General features: G+C 41.3%; 1 protein-coding gene across 6 annotated transcripts in view; it reads left to right on the top strand.

Annotated features, from left to right (window-relative positions):
* Positions 1 to 6,347: 6,347 nt before the first annotated feature.
* The window catches only part of LOC111951526 (lysine-specific demethylase 5A), a 66,509-nt gene continuing 50,554 nt past the window's right edge, over positions 6,348 to 22,302 (top strand). For 2 of the 6 annotated variants that reach the window (XM_070434883.1, XM_023969705.2), the window contains exons 1-5: positions 6,348 to 7,783; positions 8,648 to 8,725; positions 9,366 to 9,488; positions 9,736 to 9,906; positions 19,658 to 19,822. In XM_070434883.1, the coding sequence (XP_070290984.1) occupies positions 7,637 to 7,783; positions 8,648 to 8,725; positions 9,366 to 9,488; positions 9,736 to 9,906; positions 19,658 to 19,822 (684 nt within the window). In that variant the 5' untranslated portion in view covers positions 6,348 to 7,636. Of the gene's footprint in view, positions 7,784 to 8,647; positions 8,726 to 9,365; positions 9,489 to 9,735; positions 9,907 to 19,657; positions 19,835 to 22,302 lie in introns of all 6 variants that reach the window. The other 4 variants (XM_023969697.2, XM_023969686.2, XM_023969712.2 and 1 more) reach the window with 3 other exon arrangements.

The following is a 22,302-nucleotide window of genomic DNA, read 5'->3' as shown; positions in this document are numbered from 1 at the left end:
GTTTGCAAGTTCTGGAAAGCTTTTGTAGAGAGTGCTGGCCTTCTGGATGCTGGCCTTCTGGAGGCCAGGTCATCTGATGCAGCACTCCATCACTCTCCTTCTTGGTCAAATAACCCCTACACAGCCTGGAGGTGTGTTGGGTCATTGTCCTGTTGAAAAACAAATGATTGTCCCACTAACCGCAAACCAGACGGGAAGGCTTCTCGCTGCAGAATGCTGTGGTAGCCATGCTGGTTAAATGTGCCTGGAATTCTAAATAAATCACGACAGTGACACCAGCAAAGTAACCCCACACCATAACACCTGGTCCTTCATGCTTCACAGTGGGTACTACACATGTGGAGATAATCCGCTCACCTACTCTGTGTCTCACAAAGACACAGCAATTTAAACCAAAAGTCAAAATTTTGGACTCATCGGACCAAATGACAGATTTTCACTGGTCTAATGTCCATTGCTCTTGTTTCTTGGCCCAAGCAAGTCTCTTCTTCTTATTGGTGTCCTTAATAGTGATTCCTTTGCAGAAATTCGACCATGAAGGCCTGATTCATGCAGTCTCCTCTGAACAGTTGATGTTGAGATGTGTCTGTTACTTGAACCCTGTGAAGCATTTATTTGGCCTGCAATTTCTGAGGCTGGTAACTCCAATCAACTTCTTATGGCTGGGGGCAGTATTGAGTAGCTTGAATGAATAAGGTGCCCAGAGTAAACTGCCTGCTCCTCAGTCCCAGTTGCTAATATATGCATAATATTAGTATATTTGGATAGAAAACACTCTGAAGTTTCTAAAACTGTTTGAATTATGTCTGTAAGTATAACAGAACTCATATGGCAGGCAAAAACCTGAGAAAAAAATCCAACCAGGAAGTGGGAAATCTGAGGTTGGTCGATTTTCAACTCAGCCCCTATTGAAGATACAGTGGGATTTTGGTCATGTTGCACTTCCGAAGGCCTCCACTAGATGTCAACCGTCTTTAGAAACTTGTTTGAGGCTTCTACTGTGAAGGAGGGGGGCTGAATGAGAGGGGATTGAGTCAGAGGTCTGGCAGAGTGCCAAGAGCTGGTCACGCGCTTTCACATGAGGTAGCTCCCGTTCCATTTGCTTTTTCTGAAGAAAAAGGAATTCTCCAGTTGGAACATTATTGAAGATTTATGTTAAAAACATCCTAAAGATTGATTCAATACATCGTTTGACATGTTTCTACGGACTGTAACGGAACTTTTTGACAATTCGTCTGCAACTAGTGAACGCGCTTCGTGAGTTTTTATTTTGTTTACCAAACGCGCTAACAAAAGTAGCTATTTGGACATAAATGATGGACATTATCGAACAAATCAAACATTTATTGTGGAACTGGGATTCCTGGGAGTGCATTCTGATGAAGATCATCAAAGGTAAGTGAATATTTATAATGTTACTTCTGATTTCTGTTGACTGCACAATATGGCGGATATCTTTTTGTCTTGATTGGGCTCTGAGCGCCGACCTCAGATTATTACATGGTTTGCTTTTTCCGTAAAGCTTTTTTGAAATCTGACACAGCGGTTGCATTAACTTCTCTGCGCTACGAATCCCGTTAGCGGGATCACTTTCCTAAACAACCGCTAGAATTGCAGCGCGCCAAATGCAAAAATATTACTAAAAATATTTATAATCATGCAATCACAAGTGAAATATACCAAAACACAGCTTAGCTTGTTGTTAATCCACCTATCGTGTCAGATTTTGAAAATATACTTTACAGCGAAAGAAATCCAAGCTTTTGTGAGTGTAGCAATCAATGCTACAACAGCTAGCCCCAAATTAGCATGGTCACGAAATTCAGAAAAGCAATTAAATGAATCGCTTACCTTAGATAATCTTCGGATGTTTGCACTCACAAGACTCCCAGTTACACAATAAATGTTATTTTTGTTCGATAAATATTACTTTTATAACAAAAAAACGCCATTTGGGTTGCGCGTTGTTGAGAAAACTACAGCCTCGTTCCGGTCCTGAAAGGCAGAAGAAAATTCCCAAACGTATCAGACTAAAAATATTTATAATCATGCAATCACAAGTGAAATATACCAAAACACAGCTTAGCTTGTTGTTAATCCACCTATCGTTGTAATGCTCAAAGAGTGAATGGGTGTGGAGTCAGGCACAGAGAGCAGAGGATACAGGGAAAAACACGCTTTAATGTCCATCCACAAAAGGTACAAAAGGTAACGCCGAACATAGGCGTAATACACTCCACCTAAGTACACTCTGGAAAAAAATACAAATACAGAAACAAGCCCGCACAAACACAAGCGGGCTAATCAAACTTAAATACCAACCACCCCAAAACCCCAACAAGGAACAGGTGAAAACAATTAGACAAAACCAAACGAAAAGGGATCGGGGGCAGCTAGTAGACCGGTGACGACGTCCGCCGAGCGCCACCCGAACGGGAAGGGGAGCCACCTTCGGTGATATTCATTTGTTTTTTATAATCAATCCTCAGGTTGTTTTTAACAAACATAATCGATAATATTTAAACCGGACCATAACCTATTCATTAAGAGACAAAAGGAAAATGGAGAGCCCCTCTTGCGCGCGCAGGAACTATTCGGAGGACACCTGGCTACTTTTGAAAAATCACGCTCATTTTTCAAAATAAAAGCCTGAAACTATGTCTAAAGCCTGGTCACAGCCTGAGGAAGCCATTGGAAAAGGAATCTGGTTGATACCCCTTTAAATGGAAGAAAGACGGTCCAGGAAACACAGATTTTTTAATTTTAAATATCACTTCCGGGTTAGATTTTCTCAGGTTTTCGTCTGCAGAATACGTTTTGTTATACTCACAGACAATATTTTGARAGTTTTGGAAACTTTGGAGTGTTTTCTATCCTAATCTGTAAATTATATGCATTTTCTACGATCTGGGCCAGAGAAAATGTCCGTTTACCTTGGGAACATTATTTTAAGACAAAAAAGAAATTCTGACCCCTAGCGCTAAGATTAAGGAGAAGTGGATCTAAAATCCCATGCATAACACTTTTTTCTTTGATCAACGTTTATTATGAGTATTTCTGGAAATTGATGTGGCTCTCTGCAAAATCACCGGATGTTTTTGGAACAACTGAACATAACGCGCCAATGTATACTGAGATTTTTTTATATAAATATGAACTTTAGCGAACAAAACATACATGTATTGTGTAACATGAAGTCATATGAGTGTCATCTGATGAAAATCATCAAAGGTTAGTGATTAATTTTATCTCTATTTCTGCTTTTTGTGACTCCTGTCTTTGGCTGGAAAAATGGCTGTGTTTTTCTGTGATTTGGCGGTGACCTAACATAATCGTTTGTGGTGCTTTCGCTGTAAAGCCTTTTTGAAATCGGACACCTTGGTGGGATTAACAACAAGATTACCTTTAAAATGGTATAAGATGTTTGAGGAATTTTAATTATGAGATTTCTGTTGTTTGAATTTGGCGCCCTGCACTTTCACTGGCTCTTGTCATATCGCAGCCATAAGAAGTTTTAACTTATCCTCTGGAGCAGAGGTAACTCTGGGTCTTCCATTCCTGTGGTGGTCCTCATGAGAGCCAGTTTCATCATAGCGCTTGATGGTTTTTGCACAAAATTCTTGAAATGTTCTGGATTGATTGAACTTCAMGTCTTAAAGTAATGATGGACTGTCATTTCTCTTTGCTTATTTGAGCTGTTCTTGTCATAATATGGACTTGGTCTTTTACCACCCTCTACCTTGTCACAACACAAGGGATTGGCTCAAACGCATTAAGAAAGAAATTCCACAAACATACTTTTAACAAGGCACACCTGTTAATTGAAATGCATTCCAGGTGACTACCTCATATAGCTGGTTGAGAGAATACCAAGAGTGTTCAAAGCTGTCATCAAGGCAAAGGGTGGCTATTTGAAGAATCTCAAATCTCAAATACATTTTGATATGTTGAACACTTTTTTTGGTTGCTACATGATTCCATATGTGTTATTTCATAGTTGTGATGTCTTCACTATTATTCCACAATGTAGAAAATAGTAAAAATAAAGAAAAATCCTTTGAATGAGTAGGTGTGCCCAAACTCTGACAGTGCAGTAATATCTAACAAGTAATGTGTAACAATTTCACAACAAACAGTACGTTTGTTGTGAAATTGTTACACATTACTTGTTAGATATTACTGCACTGTCGGAGTTAGAAACACAAGCATTTAGCTAAACCCGCAATAACATTTGCATACATCATGAATTATATCTTTCCTGTTTTTTCTTGTTTTGTTGTTGTTAATTGTTTAAGGTTGTTAGTTTAACAACTGTTTGTATTTTGATATTGTATAATGCAACTGAATTGAAAACTATCAGGGGGGTGGATGGATAATATTAATATGAATTTGCATCGGGATACTTCTGGGGCGATTCTAATCTGGTGAAACACCTGCAGTATTGTTATGTTGCGGTCCAAACACCTAAAAGACACACCCTCGTTCTATGCCCTTGGGGGAATCCTAAATCAGTTCGGGCAGTCCAAATTATTAGCCAAGAAAGTAAGTATGCAACGTAAGCCCCTCAGCCCTCGTTTTAGTCGAGTTTGCGAGTGTACAATTATGTTCACTCAGGGCCTGAAACTCCCCATAATTCAATTCACGAAGATTTTACATCCACTAAGAAAAGTCAGCCAAAACTTAAAAACAACATAAATGGAGCAGTCAACATACAAGTGTAAGTAAAAACGAATATAAAAAGGTTAGAACTTGTGCAACTAATGCACATGACGGCACAAACACGTCTAGTAAAAGTAATGTTTTTGTTTGGTTAGCTTTAGGAAATTGTAGAAATAAAACATTTTCCTTCTTCAGAAGTTCCAGCTAGGCAGGCTAACATTAGTTAGCTAATTATTTTGCTAGCTACCATACAGTAGTCGTATATTAATAATGATATAGTTAATAATAAGTAGACATGCAATCATAATTGACTGTAACGCATATAAAGCGCCCACAAACTGCCGCTGGCTGAAAATACAATCATCGCGGGAGTAACGAATATCCGAGCAAGGGCGGCCCATTTAAAAATCATTCATACCTCCCTCGCCTTGCAAGTGTATACTCGTCAGACGTCATGAAACGTCATCAGAAGTGTCCACTTCATTTGAGTGCTGTGAGGGGATAGGGTGTGTTTTACGTGTTTTCACTGTATTTGTATGGGGTTAACTTTTCTATTATCTATACACACTAATGCTGTATATGTGCTTTCGGAGTTATCCGAAGTTAGTTCCGACTGGGAAGTTTCACTTGAACGACCCTACATCAAATATTTTTTTTAGCTAACCCTCATTGTTCTATATCTGCATACAAGTCGGAATTTGCCTACAAGTGTGAAACAACCATGAAAATGTTGTGACGTTTTACCATAACCTTAACTTTTCAACCAAAATAACAAATCCGTTTTTGACAGCTACAATAGGTCTATGGGTAATGTAGATAGTTTGACCACATTGTCACTGTTAAGCAAACTAGCAAAATATTTATCAGCAACGTTGTTTGAAGAATTGTTCAGACCAAAAAGCACATGAATAAAACAAAGTCGTATTTTCAAAATCAAATAGGAATCTCCGACGAGCACAGGAACACAGCATAACCAAATGGAAAAGTGGTAATTACGAGTTGTGAAGTCGTAAATAGAATTTAGATGCATTCACACATGCTTTGAACTCGTTGAAACGCCGATTGGCAAATGGCCAACAAGCTGATCAACCGTAAACTAAAAGTACAGCTATCAATCATGCTTGTAATCAAAATATAGTGTTAAACATAATAGATTGCTTTTATAAATAATATTTAATTGTTACAAACTGACAAAAAATATTTTATAGAGATAAATTCCTTAGGTGATATCAGAGTTTATCATGGCGAGAATTCGGAGTTCATGCCGCGTTGCATACAACTGGGAACTCGGATATCTCCGACATCAGTGTGTTCAATACAACTGGCAATTCCGGAAAAATGTTTCGAGCAGGATAAATTGTTTTGAACAGTCATCCAACTCGGAATTCCAAGTCGGAAAACCTCTGGGATCATCCTAGACTTCTCCGACTTGAATATCACTGACGTCACGATTGATCTCGTTTTTTCCCGAATCCCAGTGGTCATGAAAGCACCACGAGAGACGATGGATTTTTCCCCCACTTGGTTATGAACCTAGTATTCCTTACAGAACTACAACTAATTTACCATAAATGCTGATGTACATATCTGGAGGCATATGATTTTGTATAGAGGGAAATAGTAAATAAACCATGGTTCTAGTTTTCTTGAAGCGGATGTGGAGGCGGAAGTGGAGGATTGGTATATTATTGTTACATACATGGTAGTGATATGGTCGTTGCTAGTAAAAGAAAGGTGGGAAATATATAAATATATATATATATACATACACAATATTTGAAAGTTCATAGCGTCGAGCAACATAGGCATCTACTGAACAATTTTAGAGGAAATGTTTATCCTGAAAAATGTATATTCCAGAACTGTGCGAGCAAACTAAAGAAAGACACCATACGAAGTTATTCGCCAGCAACTAGCAAGCAGTCACAGCATAGTGTGGCTAGGCTAAATTAGCTAAGCTAGGAAGTATCTTCGTTTTTAATGACAACAGCAGCTAGAAAAGTACTCGAAGCAAGAGAACCGTGTGCATGAGAATGGTTTAAATTAGCTCGTCGTCTGGTTTATTGTGGAGCAAATAACGTATGTTGCTGCATCGGGAATGTCGACCCTTCATCTCCACGGAACCCCCCGCCTGTTGTAGCGACGAGCTAACTAACGTTATCCTTCAATTGAATGGACGTCGCAGTGGACGTGGTTTGATCAACAATGTGCGCTAATTGCTAAGCTAACTGCTCAGGTTTCGATGTTGATGGTCACGAGCTACTCGTCGGATGAAGAGGGTCGCACTCATTTAGCTTGGAAAACTACTGAAGAACGTCGTATTTAGATTGGATGACCATTAAGGCGCAACTTTAAATGGATAAAATTGCGAAATCTGGATGAAATAATGCCCTTTCCTGGCATATGAAGATGTCACAACCAATGGATATTCAAAAGTGAAATCGCAAATAATGGGAAATGTTTATTGGGTTAATATGGAGCTTAGAATAATTATACATCACATTTTTTTGGGCCGTTTTTATTTTGTTGCGGGATCATATGTCCTCATTTTAAAGGGGAGTGATGGCGCTTTTGACTGACGTCCTGAGCCCCAGGTAGTTCTCAGGCTTTCATTTAACGTTGCTGTACTGGAGTGGTGGGGTGGACGCCGCCCGGCTTGGCCCAGCAATTTCCTTAAAATGGAATAGGACTGGAAATGTATTTTTGATCTTTTACAGTTTTGTCTTTGAGACGTCAACTCAACAATATTGTCATGTCGCCCAGCTGTTGGCATATCAAGAAATTGTCTTCATTGAAATGATTTTTCTTGAGACTAAAACAATCATGACCATGAAGGAGAAGTTCCCGAAGCAACAATATGTGTGCTAATTGAAAGATAACCGAATCATGGACTGATGTCACTCACAGATGTCAACACAATACATTTTAAACACAAGTACTATTGTCTTTTAAAGAAAGTATAAGTTGTGATTTCATCATGTCTGATTTTGCTGAATTCGTACCCCCTCCCGAGTGCCCAGTTTTTGAACCGAGTTGGGAAGATTTTTCGGATCCACTAGGATTTATAAACAAGATTCGACCTATTGCAGAGAGAGCTGGCATCTGCAAAATTCGACCGCCCGAGGTAACCTCACTGTTTCTGCTTTTGGAATATAACACATTGCTTCCATTTTAAGATTTACTCCTGCATTGGTTTGTGCCCTTGTTGTCATCTATTTATGGTATTTTCGGCCTAGCCCACGCACATTTTTAGTCGAGTAGGTCAAAATGAGTCATTTCTTGTATGTTTCTCAGTTTATTTGAACAATGATTTTGGATGTTTATATTTAGCCAAACAGTTCAAGTAAAGCCGTCATTTAAAACAGCGGCCTCTATTCCAGACTCCCGTCTGACTCTTTTTTTTTGGTGTGTTTTCTGGACAGATTGCAACTGTTACGTTCGGGATATCAAGTAACGTCCCACGAATTAGATGTCTAGATAAATTTTTGGAACTATTAACAATTTGATATACCAATTCCTCGTTGCTTTTCATTTGATGGCCTAGATTTCAAAGTCTTTGCTACATCATGACTACAATATGAGCAATATCCATGTATGTAGCTGTGAAGAGTAATATATATATATATATATATATATGTGTATATATCGTTTGGGGATAAGTCTGTGCCCATTTTAAAGCAATTAGACTACAGGGACTTCAATTATTATTTATGTCATATCCAGTATTCTGGTGTTGTTGGGTGGTTTTAAACATTTTAGAAATATATATATTTCTTTACATCCAATTTCCTGGGCTGACGCTTTCCCAATCTGTATCCACACATCCCTATATTATTTATGTAGAAAGGGGATTTGAATAGTATTATGTAATGTTTATTTTGACAAGTATTTTCTATTTTTGTTGCTTTTACTTACACATTACTTAGTTGTATGAAAATCTGAACCAAAGTTGTTCATTTGGTTTCCATTGTTCTCTTCTGTCTTTTAGGACTGGACACCTCCTTTTGCCTGCGACGTACGCAACTTCCGCTTCACTCCCAGAGTCCAGAGACTCAATGAATTGGAGGTAAGTATACTGTACCTAGTTACAACACTGTGAAGGCTATGTTGGAAATGCAGTTAGGTACCCTGTATGTAGTCGTTATAAGGTATAGGCCTAAATAGGCCGTCATTGTAAATAAGAATTTGTTCTTAACTGACTTGCCTAGTTAAATAAAAAGAAATAAAAATAGTTATTGCCTAAGTTAGTAGTCAAATAAGCTAGTTATTTGAATGAGTTTGTCAGTCATTCACTGATGTATGTATGTTATTTTATTATGTTTTGGTAGTCTATGAATAAACATGTTTTTTGGTGAGGTAACCTATATGATGGTGTGGCTTGACAGTGCAGTCCTTATGTGCATTGACTGCAGCTGCCGTCACATTTTGGGGGCAGCACTCTTGAATACAATGACTGAGTTAACCGCACTGGCCTGAATGGGTGGTAGGTCTACTTTAGGAAGGGTTTTTAGGGTCAGAAAAGTTGTAACTTAGCCTATATTAAGAGTTTAAAGGATATCAGTCACTGGCTTTTGTAGGCTGTCTTTACTTTGATTTCTCCAAGGCACCTCTTTATAGTCCTGTTTAGAGTTGAGCATGCCAGATTTTTCACTTGAATTGACTTTCATGTGTTTGTACCGTTCCCTCACCTCTCCCATTGCTTTCAGGCCCTCACTCGAGTCAAGCTCAACTTCCTGGATCAGATTGCCAAGTTCTGGGAGCTGCAGGGGTCCAGGCTGCGCTTCCCTCATGTGGAGAGGAAGATCCTCGATCTGTACCAGCTCAGCAAGGTAAGACCGGAGTCAGACCATTCACCTGAACAGTATACTGTTTTTAGAAACATGTGGTGTGTTTGTATAAGTATGCTATGATTTATTTATATCTTAGGCGTAAGTAGCGTTTGTTTTGGATTTTGTTTTAGGACAGCAGAGGTGCTAAGTGCTGGTGTACATTTGAATGTCTCCTTAGTATTCTGAAAATATGCTTTTTGTGTGTGAGTCAACCATAACCATCTCACTAAAAAACATTGTATTTCAGATTGTCTCCTCCGAGGGAGGCTTTGAGACAGTGTGTAAGGAGAAGAGATGGTCCAAGGTGGGCAGCAGGATGGGTTTCCCCCCAGGGAAAGGTATGGGCTCTCTGCTGCGGTCCCACTTCGAGAGGATCCTCTACCCCTATGAGCTCTTCCAGTCTGGAGCCACGCTCACTGTAAGTGCTATTGGTTGACACATGCACACAAGAACATGTAGGCTCTGGAGTGAGAAATGTTTTTGTGATGTCAATAGAGGTAGTAAATTGCATCAGCCCTCTATTGGCAAATGTTAGGTGTGGATCATCATAGGTTTGTGCTATGTATTCACACTTCTACATTCTTACAACTCATGTCAATACCCTGTCATGTAGTACTTTCCTTTTGTGCTTTGCCTTGCTACATTCACATTTGTAACAGTGTTCTGTACAGAGGAGGCTGGTGGGWAGAGCTATAGGAGGACGGGCTCATTGTAATGGCTAGGACAGAATCAATCCAGCCATTACAATGAGCCCATCCTCCTATAGCTCCTCTCACCAGCCTCTTCTGATTCTGTATCACAACATGTAAGGGATAATTAATGAGGGGCTATGCGTTCTATGGAAAATAATGAACTACATGGAAGGTGTGTTCCACAACGTGCTAGTGGAATGGAACTAACCTTCCGCGGAGTTGCATGGTTATAATTTAACACCTTTACTGCTTTAATAGCTAGCACATTTACTAGATAGCTACAGTAGTTGCCTTGGTAACCAAACAGACTTGCTGGTTTAGCTAACCAAACCATCTGTCCTAGCTTGCTATTATGAAAATATGTTTTTAGTTCGAATTTTGCTTTCAAAAGCAGCTCAAACACAGAAGATGTAAGAATGAACTATAGCCATTGAATGCTACCGTGCAGATATACCGTGCGTTATAGGGAATTATACAACGGGTGGGTCTAATGCTGATTGATTAAATGCTCGTTCCAGCCGGTGTCTATTCCACAAGTTACCACTGGTTACCATTCATTTCTTTTAGACTAACATTTAGTTTTCAACAGTGGAGATTAGTATAAACCTTGCTGTCTGTCTCTCTGACATTTGCAACATTGTTTCAATATTAAAATTCGATCTCCAGCTGTCTATAGTAATTAACTTGTAGGAGTCAAGACGAGACGGACAGGCAGGTAGCATTTCTTAGTCAGTCGACATCTTGAATCGGCTGGGATAAATTTTGTGGATATATACAAAGAAATGCCAATAGGTAAAACGAAGTGCCGCTACTTTGCAGTCTTTACAGTGTAAGAATATTCAAAGATAAATACACAATGCAGAGGACTAAAGGACGACTATGTTTAACACATTACACATAGGCCTATTGTAGTTGTGGGAGAAATTTCAGAACAGGACTCAAAGCTATATGTGGCAAGTTCTCATTGGTCCGAATTGTCTATACATTGAGCCTGAAAATAGATATTTGGCTATTGGCCCAATTTTACTGCAAGGATTTCTAATTGGTCAACCACAGGCTAGGTTTGGGTTATAAACTACATCCTGTCTCTTTGTTCAGTTGAGAAAACACTGAGGACAGGGAAGAATGAACATCTACCATCTACTTTCCAGCATAACAACTATGATTTGTTCTCTTTGAATAAATATATTTTTCTCCCCCTGATTTGCTTTGGGGTCTGTTATTGAAGAATAACACCAACTGCTAACAGCCTCAGTGTTTGAAGTGATTGTGTTAGCTATGTTTTTGGCTAGCTCCTCAACAGTGTCCTGACGGGAGAGCAAATTTTTTTGCCTGGCGAAATCGCGCCTCATTAGCTCATTGTTATGGATGTATCCAAATAAATGTCACCAGAAAACAGCTTATGCAAATGTAGCTACTGTTGTTTTTGACGTGAGCTCTGTTCCATAGCTTTTCTACAGACAAAGGAATTCTCCGGTTGGAACATTATTGAAGATTTATGTTAAAAACATCCTAAAGATTGATTTTATACTTAATTTGACATGTTTCTACGGACTGTAATATGACTTTTCGTCTGAACTTTTGCCTGGACCTGCCCGCGTGTCGTGAGTTTAGATTGTGTACTGAACGGGCGAACAAAAAGGAGGAATTTGGACATAAATTATGGACTTTATGGAACAAATCAAACATTTATTGTGGAACTGGGATTCCTGGGAGGGCATTCTGACGAAGATCATCAAAGGTAAGTGAATATTTATAATGCTATTTCTGACTTATGTTGACTCCAACATGGCGGATATCTTCTTGGGTTGTGTTGGTCTCTGAGCGCCGTACTCAGATTATTGCATGGTTAGCTTTTTCCGTAAATTTAAAAAAAAATCTGACACAGCGGTTGCATTAAGGAGAAGTATATCTTTAAATCTGTGAATAACACTTGTATATTTTATTAATGTTTATTTTGAGTATTTCTGTGATTTGATGTGGCTCTGTGCAAATTCACGGGATGTTTTGGAGGCAAAGCCAAATGTTAACTGATGTTTTTGGATATAAATATGAACCTCATCGAACAAAACATACATGTATTGAGTAACATGTTGTCCCGGGAGTGTCATCTGATGAAGAATATCAAAGGTTAGTGATGAATTTTATCAATATTTCTGCTTTTTGTGATGCCTCTCTTTGGTTGGAAAATTGCTGTATGCTTTCTGTGACTAGTTGCTGACCTAACATAATGATATGTTCTGCTTTCGCCGAAAAGCTTTTTTGAAATCGGACACAGTGGTTGGATTAATGAGAATTGTATCTTTAAAATGGTGTCTAATACTTGTATGTTTGAGAATTTAATTATGAGATTTCTGTTGATTGAATTTGGCTCCCTGCAATTTCATTGGCTGTTGGCGAGGGGTTCCGCTAGCGGAACCTCAGTCCTAGACATGTTAATGAGTTAACGTTTCTCGAATGAACTCAAGAATATATCAGAATATATTGTTATCCATGAATTATTATTACCTCATCAGTCTCATTCTGAACGTTGTTGACTTCAAATCTGCACGAACCCTAGTCTAAATGTGATTCAGCGATACACAAATTGGCTTAATTATTTATTTACTAATTTAATCACACAGAATTACATATAATCTATCGTGTGTGTGTGTTTATGTTGATTACTCACATAATGCAATAAAGTCCCTAGTGGACTTATGACAGCTTGTTACACAATGAAAGGGATGGGGAAAGAAAGAGCGGGAGAGACGAAGAGAACCCATTATACATACATGTGGAAAATACGCTCATTGTAATTATGGATATTTAGCACCCTAACAACCACTAATTTGAAAATAATTGCAATGTATGTCTTTGTCGTCTCTCTCTCTCGAAAGTGCCCTGTCCCATCTATTGGGAGTCGTTCGACATCAAAGGTACACAATGGTTGTCTGCTGAGATCTTCCTTGTGTCTTTGGTCAAAGTTCTAGACTCCTTTACATTATCCAGCTGCAGACTGAGAATGTTTGGTATAGTCTTCATCTTTCTTCACTTGTCGAGTTTCAGAGGGTCTGACCATTTTCTGGTCTGGTAGAGTAACCATTCTTGACGTCCGGCTCAACACCGTCTGCCTGCTTGGTCTATATTTAAATTGCAACCATTTCAACGTGTAGCCACCACTGCACGTTTTCTGGTCTCAATGCTTGATTATTCAGGGACCACTTTCCACACCGGCAGCAACTCGGCATGTTAATTCTTTAGGAGTCCTTTATAAGCACTCTGGCAAAAGGGGCGTTCCATCCTTTTGGCGTAATATCTGTACTCACGTGGGCATGGTTACTGACTGGAAAATTGTTTTTCAAATAAAGTTATCTCATTTCGAAAGCTGAAATCACATTTCGTCTTCTCACAAATTGTTTCATATTTAATCATATAAGTTATACAACATTTAGATTTAACTCTGACAAACATTGTGGAAGCTCTTAAAGTTACAATATTTCCGTTTATAACGTCTTTAATCTCACAAAACAAATGATCTAACGTGGTTGTTCTTTTAACCTTTCTAGGGTAGGTGGGATGGTAGTGTCTCACCTGGCCAACATCCAGTGCAATTGCAGCACGCGAAATTCAAAAATTCAAATATTTAACTTCTCTAGGATAGGGGGCAGCATTTTCACGTTTGGATGAAAAGCATACCCACATTCAACTGCCAGCTACACATCCCCAGAAGATAAGATATGCATATTGTTAGTAGATTTGGATAGAAAACACTCTGAAGTTTATAAAACTGTTTGAATCATGTCTGTGAGTATAACAGAACTTATTTAGCAGGCGAAACCCCGAGGACAAACCATTCAGATTTAATTTGAGGTCACTCTCTTTTCAATACATTTTCATTGGGAATACAGATTTCTAATTGACCTTTTTGCAGTTCCTACCGCTTCCACTGGATGTCAACAGTCTTCAGAAATTAGTTGAGGGGTTTTCCTTTGTGTAATGAAGAAGTACGGCCATTTTGAATCAGGGTCACTTGTTGTGTACTGTTTGTTAGAGGCGCATGACCAGGAAGCTAGCTACAGCTTGTTTTAATCCTGTATTGAACACAGATCATCCCGTCTTCAATTTCATCGATTATTTACGTAAAAAAATACCTAAAGTTGTATTACAAAAGTAGTTTGAAATGTTTTGGCAAAGTTTACAGGTAACTTTTAGGAGATCTTGTAGTCACGTTTCACAAGTTGGAACCGGTGTTTTTCTGGATCAAACGCGCCAAATAAATGGACATTTTGGATATACACTGCTCAAAAAAATAAAGGGAACACTAAAATAACACATCCTAGATCTGAATGAATAAAATATTCTTATTAAATACTTTTTTCTTTACATAGTTGAATGTGCTGACAACAAAATCACACAAATTATCAATGGAAATCAAATTTATCAACCCATGGAGGTCTGGATTTGGAGTCACACTCAAAATTAAAGTGGAAAACCACACTACAGGCTGATCCAACTTTGATGTAATGTCCTTAAAACAAGTCAAAATGAGGCTCAGTAGTGTGTGTGGCCTCCACGTGCCTGTATGACCTCCCCAACGCCGGGCATGCTCCTGATGAGGTGGCGGATGGTCTCCTGAGGCATCTCCTCCCAGACCTGGACTAAAGCATCCGCCAACTCCTGGACAGTCTGTGGTGCAACGTGGCGTTGGTGGATGAGCGAGACATGATGTCCCAGATGTGCTCAATTGGATTCAGGTCTGGGAGTCTGGCGGGCCAGTCCATAGCATCAATGCCTTCCTCTTGCAGGAACTGCTGACACACTCCAGCCACATGAGGTCTAGCATTGTCTTGCATTAGGAGGACCCAGGGCAACCGCACCAGCATATGGTCTCACAAGGGTCTGAGGATCTCATCTCGGTACCTAATGGCAGTCAGGCTACCTCTGGCGAGCACATGGAGGCTGTGCGGCCCCCCAAAGAAATGCCACCCCACACCATGACTGACCCACCACCAAACCGGTCATGCTGAGGATGTTGCAGGCAGCTGAACGTTCTCCACGGCGTCTCCAGACTCTGTCACGTCTGTCACGTGCTCAGTGTGAACCTGCTTTCATCTGTGAAGAGCACAGGGCGCCAGTGGCAAATTTGCCAATCTTGGTGTTCTCTGGCAAATGCCAAACGTCCTGCACGGTGGTTGGGCTGTAAGCACAACCCCACCTGTGGATGTCGGTCCCCATCGCATACCACCTCATGGAGTCTGACACATGCTCATTTGTGGCCTGCTGGAGGTCATTTTGCAGGGCTCTGGCAGTGCTCCTCCTTGCACAAAGGCGGAGTAGCGGTCTGCTGCTGGGTTGTTGCCCTCCTCCACGTCCCTGATGTACTGGCCTGTCCTGGTAGCGCCTCCATGCTCTGGACACTACGCTGACAGACACAGCAAACCTTCTTGCCACAGCTCGCATTGATGTGCCATCCTGGATGAGCTGCACTACCTGAGCCACTTGTGTGGGTTGTAGACTCCGTCTCATGCTACCACTAGAGATGAAAGCACCGCCAGCATTCAAAAGTGACCAAAACATCAGCCAAGAAGCATAGGAACTGAGAAGTGGTCTGTGGTCACCACCTGCAAAACCACTCCTTTAGTGTCTTTGCTAATTGCCTATAATTTCCACCTGTTGTCTATTCCATTTGCACAACAGCATTGAAATTTATTTTCAATCAGTGTTGCTTCCTAAGTGGACAGTTTGATTTCACAGAAAGTGTGATTGACTTGGAGTTACATTGTGTTGTTTAAGTGTTCCCTTTATTTTTTTGAGCAGTGTATATCGACGGAATTAATTGAACAAAAGGACCATTTGTGATGTTTATGGGACATATTGGAGTGCCAACAACAGAAGCTCGTCAAAGGTAAGGCATGCATTATATTTTTATTTCTGTGTTTTGTGTCGCGCCTGCAGGGTTGAAATATGCTTCTCTCTCTGTTTACTATGGTGCTATCCTCAGATAATAGCATCGTTTGCTTTTGCCGAAAAGCCTATTTGAAATCTGACAGTTTGGCTGGATTCACAACCAGTGTAGCTTTAATGAAAGTTTGATTTTTATAGTAATTTATTTGAATATGGCGCTCTGCATTTTCTCTGGCTTTTGGCCAAGTGAGACAGTAGCGTCCCGCCTAAACTGAGATTTTTGGATATAAATGTGAACTTTACCGAACAAAACATACATGTATTGTGTAACATGAAGTCCTATGAGTGTCATCTGATGAAGATCATCAAAGGTTAGTGATTAATTTGATCACTTTCTGCTTTTTGTTACTCCTCTCTTTGGCTGGAAAAATGGCTGTGTMMRTKTGTGGCTATGTACTGACCTAACATAATCGTTTGGTGTACTTTCACCGTAAATCCTTTTTGAAATCAGACATGTTGGCTGGATTCACAACAAGTGTAGCTTTAATTTGGTATCTTTCATGTGTGATTTAATGAAAGTTTGATTTTTATAGTAATATATTTGAATTTGGCGCTCTGCGTTTTTGCTGGCTTTTGGCCAAGTGGGACGTTAGCGTCCCAAATATCCCAGAGAAGTTAACATTCTTGAAAATAATAAAGATTAACTTTTTGTTAATTCAGCCGCTGTGTCAGATTTCAAAAAGGCTTTACGGCGAATGCAAACCATGCGATTATGTGAGGACAGAGCCTCGCATACAAACACATGAAAATCATATTTCAACCAGGCAGGTGCGACACAAAAGTCAGAAATAGCGATATTAAAAATGCCTTACCTTTGATCTTCTTCTGTTGGCACTCCAAAATGTCCCAGAAACATCACAAATGGTCCTTTTGTTCGATAATGTCCTTCTTTATGTCCATATGAACTCAGTTTAGCTGGCGCACTTTTAAGTCAATAATCCACCCATTTTCCCTCCATCTAAATGCATACAAAATGAATCCCAAACATTAATAATAAACTTTTCCAAACAAGTCAAACAATGTTTATAATGAATCCTTAGGTATCCTAATACGCAAATAAACAATAAAAATTAAGACTTAGAATCGTTATTGTCTTTACCAGAGAAAAATACCAGAGGACGCGCTTTCTTCCACGCACTTAGAAACACTTCAGCCAAAATGGGAGCCACCTAGAAAAACTACAATTTCTGGGTCACTTTTCCAAAACCCAGCCTGAAACTCTTTCTAAAGACTTGACATCTAGTGGAAGCCCTAGGAACTGCAATCTGGGAGGACTTGGCCTTATAATTAAAGTAATAGCCATTGAAAAAAGTGGTAAGATGAATTTTCTTTTTGAGGGGGTGGTTTGTCCTCGGGGTTTCGCCTGCCATATCAGTTCTGTTATACTCACAGACATTACTTTAACAGTTTTAGAAACTTTAAAGTGTTTTCCATCCAAATCTACAAATTATGTGCATTTCCTAGCTTCTGGGCCTGAGTAACAGGCAGTTTACTTTGGGCACACTTTTCATCCGGACGTCAAAATTCTGCCCCCTACCCCAGAGGTTAATTTTCAAACCAGAGGGGGAGAAAAAATTCTAGACCACCGTTACTCCACACACAGAGATGCTTACAAAGCTCTCCATTTGGCAATCTGACCATAATTTTATCCTCCTGCTTACAAGCAAAAACTAAAGCAGGAAGTACGAGTGACTCGGTCAATAAATAAAAAAAGGTGGTCAGATAAAGCAGATGCTAAGCTACAGGACTGTTTTGCTAGCACAGACTGGAATGAGTTCCGGGATTCTTCCGATGGCATTGAGGAGTACACCACATCAGTCACTGGCTTTATCAATAAGTGCATTGAGGACGTCGTCCCCACCGTGACTGTACGTACCCCAACCAGAAGCCATGGATTACAGGCAACATCTGCACTGAGCTGCTGCTTTCAAGGAATGGGACTCTAACCCGGAAGCTTATAAGAAATCCTGCTATGCCCTTCGATGAACAGGCAAAGCGTCAATACAGGACTAAGATCAAATCGTACTACACCGGCTCCGACACTCGTCGGATGTGGCAGGGCTTGCAAACTTAGACTACAAAGGGAAGCACAGCCAAGAGCTGCCCAATGATATGAGCCTACCAGATTAGATAAATTACTTATATGCTCGCTTTGAGGTAAGTTACACTGAAATTTGCATGAGAGAATCAGCTGTTCCGACGATTGTGTGATCTCACTCCATAGCCGATGTAAGACCTTTATACAGGTCAACTTTCACAAGGCCGCAGGGCCAGACGAATTACCAGGACGTGTAGCTTGAGCATGCGCTGACCGACTGGCAAGTGTGTTCACTGACATTTTCATCCCTTCCCTGTCTGAGTCTAATACCAACATGTTTCAAGCAGACCACCATAGTCCCTGTGCCCAAGAACACGAAGGTAACCTGCCTAAATGAATACCAACCTGCAGCACTCACATCTTTAGCCATGAAGTGCTTTGAAAGGCTGGTCATGGCTCACAACACCATTATCCCAGAAACCCTAGACCCACCCCAATTTGCATAATGCCCAAACAGATGCACAGATGATGCAATCTCTAATGCACTCCACACTGCCCTTTCACACCTGTACAAAAGGAACACCTATGTGAGAATGCTATTCATTGACTACATCTCAGTGCCCTCGAAGCTCATCACTAAGCTAAATACCCTTGGACTAAACACCTCCCTCTGCAACTGGACTTCCTGGAGGGCTGCCCCCAGGTGGTAAGGGTAGGAAACAACACATCCGTCACGCTGATCATCAACACGGGGGGGCCCTCAGGGGTTTGTGCTCAGTCCCCTCCTGTACTCCCTGTTCACTCATGACTGTATGGCCAGGCATGACTCCAACACCATTAAGTTTGCTGATGACACAACAGTGGTAGGCCTGATCACCAACAAACGACGACACCTTGTGGTGCCAGGACAGCAACCTCTCCCTCAACATGATAAAGACAAAGGACATGATTGTGGACTACAGGAAAAGGAGGACCGAGCAGCTTCAAGTTCCTTAGCATCCACATCACCAACAAACTAACATGGCCCAAGCACACCAAGACAGTCGTGAAAAGGGCACGACAAAACCTATTCCCCCTCAGGAGACTGAAAATATTTGGCATGGGTCCTCAGATCCTCAAAAGGTTCTACAGCTGCACCATCGAGAACATCCTGACTGGTTTCATCACTGCATGGTATTGCAACTGCTTGTCCTCCGACCGCAAGGCACTACAGAGGGTGGTMCGAACGGCCCAGTACATCACTGGGGCCAAGCTTCCTGCCATCCCGGACCTATATASCCTATTCGGCGCATGTGACAAATACAATTTGATTTGAAATGTTACTACTCCCTGCTCTATTCAACCACTTTCCAAGAATCTATCAACCAACACCTTACATCTGCCACAGTAACACCTACCTTACCACCACGTTGTTTTGAAGTGGGTAAGTAGGCCTTCCCCTTCCTCTGTTGCTGATTTTTAACTCTGCTCCCTACCCTCTCTCTCCCCCTCAGGGTATCCACCATCTGTACGAGGAGGGAGATGACGGAGAGGTGCAGGACGAGGGCATGGGGGAAGAGGAGGAGGAGGAGGATGAAGAGAGGGACAGCCTGAGTGACGGGACTCAGAACAAGGACTGCCCGCTCACTGAGCGACGCTCCCGCCGCCTGAAGTCCGAGGTCGGTGATGAGGTGATCACTGGAGACTGTTTTTGTTTTTATAATTTATTTTATCAGTTTTCATTTTGAGTTCACATGGTGATTTACAAAAAATTATCTGCATTTTTACTCTTCTTTTTTTTGCCTAACTTTGTGGACTTAATGCACTGGAAATGCAATTGATGGAGATAGATTCTCATTAGTAAGAGGGCCTTTGCAGCCTGTTTGCTGGCTCTGGATGCATTAGCTACATTCTCAATAGACAGAGAGCCTTAGCCTTGCGTGTACTGTGTCTGCCCATAACATCAACAGAGACCTTTCTTCTTGGCAAATCTGCTCATCTTCCTGTGGAGGTCATTTTTTTCATGGGGTCACATGGTTACTGTAATGGCATTATCTTTTCCTCTTGTGTAATTCAGAACAGCCTATTTCTTATCACAAGTGCTGTAGAAAGTTAGGTTGGGGGTTGTACTTATATATGCTGGTAACTGTGGCGCATTTGACCAGCAGCATTTTAAAACTTCTTAGGGATGCTCCCCTTTTTATTCAAATTTTCGCCTATAATGCCATACCCAAATCTAACTGCCTGTAGCTTGGGCCCTGAAGCAAGGATATGCATATTCTTGGTACCATTTGAAAGGAAACTTTGAAGTTTGTGGAAATGTGAATTGAATGTAGGAGAATATAACAATAGATCTGGTAGAAGAAAATACAAAGAAAAAAACAACTTTTTTTCTCCCCTACCATCTTTGAAATGCAACAGAAAGGTCCCACGTCTAGCCATCACTCTGGTTGTAAATCCGATGGTGTCCACAAGATGGCAGCAGTGTATGTGCAAAGTTTCAGACGGATAACTTGAAGTATGAGCAAACTACATGACATTTAGTGTGAAGTCCCCTTCACACTAAAGTCCAACTCTCCGAGCTGGGCATCTCCGGCGCGGCCCATGCTTGGATTGCGTCCTACCTGACAGGTCGCTCCTACCAGGTGGCGTGGCGAGAATCTGTCTCCGCACCACGTGCTCTCACCACTGGTGTCCCCCAGGGCTCTGTTCTAGGCCCTCTCCTATTCTCGCTATACACCAAGTCACTTGGCTCTGTCATATCCTCAACGATGGTCTCTCCTATCATTGCTATGCAGACGACACACAATTAATCTTCTCCTTTCCCCCCTCTGATAACCAGGTGGTGAATCGCATCTCGCATGTCTGGCAGACATATCAGTGTGGATGACGGATCACCACCTCAAGCTGAACCTCGGCAAGACGGAGCTGCTCTTCCTCCCGGGGAAGGACTGCCCGTTCCATGATCTCGCCATCACGGTTGACAACTCCATTGTGTCCTCCTCCCAGAGTGCTAAAGAATCTTGGCGTGATCCTGGACAACACCCTGTCGTTCTCAACTAACATCAAGGCGGTGACCGTTCCTGTAGGTTCATGCTCTACAACATTCGCAGAGTACGACCCTGCCTCACGCAGGAAGCGGCGCAGGTCCTAATCCAGGCACTTGTCATCTCCCGTCTGGATTACTGCAACTCGCTGTTGGCTGGGCTCCCTGCCTGTGCCATTAAACCCCTACAACTCATCCAGAACGCCGCAGCCCGTCTGGTGTTCAACTTTCCCAAGTTCTCTCACGTCACCCGCTCCTCCGCTCTCTCCACTGGCTTCCAGTTGAAGCTCGCATCCGTTACAAGACCATGGTGCTTGCCTACGGAGCTGTGAGGGGAACGGCACCTCCGTACCTTCAGGCTCTGATCAGGCCCTACACCCAAACAAGGGCACTGCGTTCATCCACCTCTGGCCTGCTCGCCTCCCTACCTCTGAGGAAGTACAGTTCCCGCTCAGCCCAGTCAAAACTGTTCGCTGCTCTGGCACCCCAATGGTGGAACAAACTCCCTCACGACGCCAGGTCAGCGGAGTCAATCACCACCTTCCGGAGACACCTGAAACCCCACCTCTTTAAGGAATACCTAGGATAGGATAAAGTAATCCTTCTAACCCCCCCCCCTTTAAAAGAGTTAGATGCACTATTGTAAAGTGGTTGTTCCACTGGATATCATAAGGTGAATGCACCAATTTGTAAGTCGCTCTGGATAAGAGCGTCTGCTAAATGACTTAAATGTAAAATGTGAAAGTCACCCAGGTACATTTGGGCAAATCGTGAAGGAGACATTTACATTCATATAAAAATGTTCTGCAAGAATATCGTCAAATCTGTATACTTGGACGCTGATTTAGCTTTTCCAGTATTAGTAGCCATGTTATAGGCTCCACATTTGCAAAACAACCAGTTTTCATAACTCCATATTCTTATTTTTGTCCAAATAGAAAAGACTGGCTGTCGCACAAGGTTAGCAGCTACATTTTGCGACAGATACGGGGTTCTGCTCATTGGCTAGCTTTGTTTGACCCTGATTTGTGCTTATTTGACAAAGTTACAGTCGATCAAGTGAAGACCGCCCGCGTCATCGGCGTGCCATGAAGGCGTCGCTCTCTGACCAAA

This window comes from Salvelinus sp. IW2-2015, linkage group LG3 (assembly GCF_002910315.2).
Source record: "Salvelinus sp. IW2-2015 linkage group LG3, ASM291031v2, whole genome shotgun sequence".
In the NCBI taxonomy this organism is placed as follows: Eukaryota; Metazoa; Chordata; class Actinopteri; order Salmoniformes; family Salmonidae; genus Salvelinus; species Salvelinus sp. IW2-2015.
The sequence above is the reverse complement of the archived record's forward strand: the minus strand, read 5'-3'. Positions and strand labels throughout refer to the sequence as shown.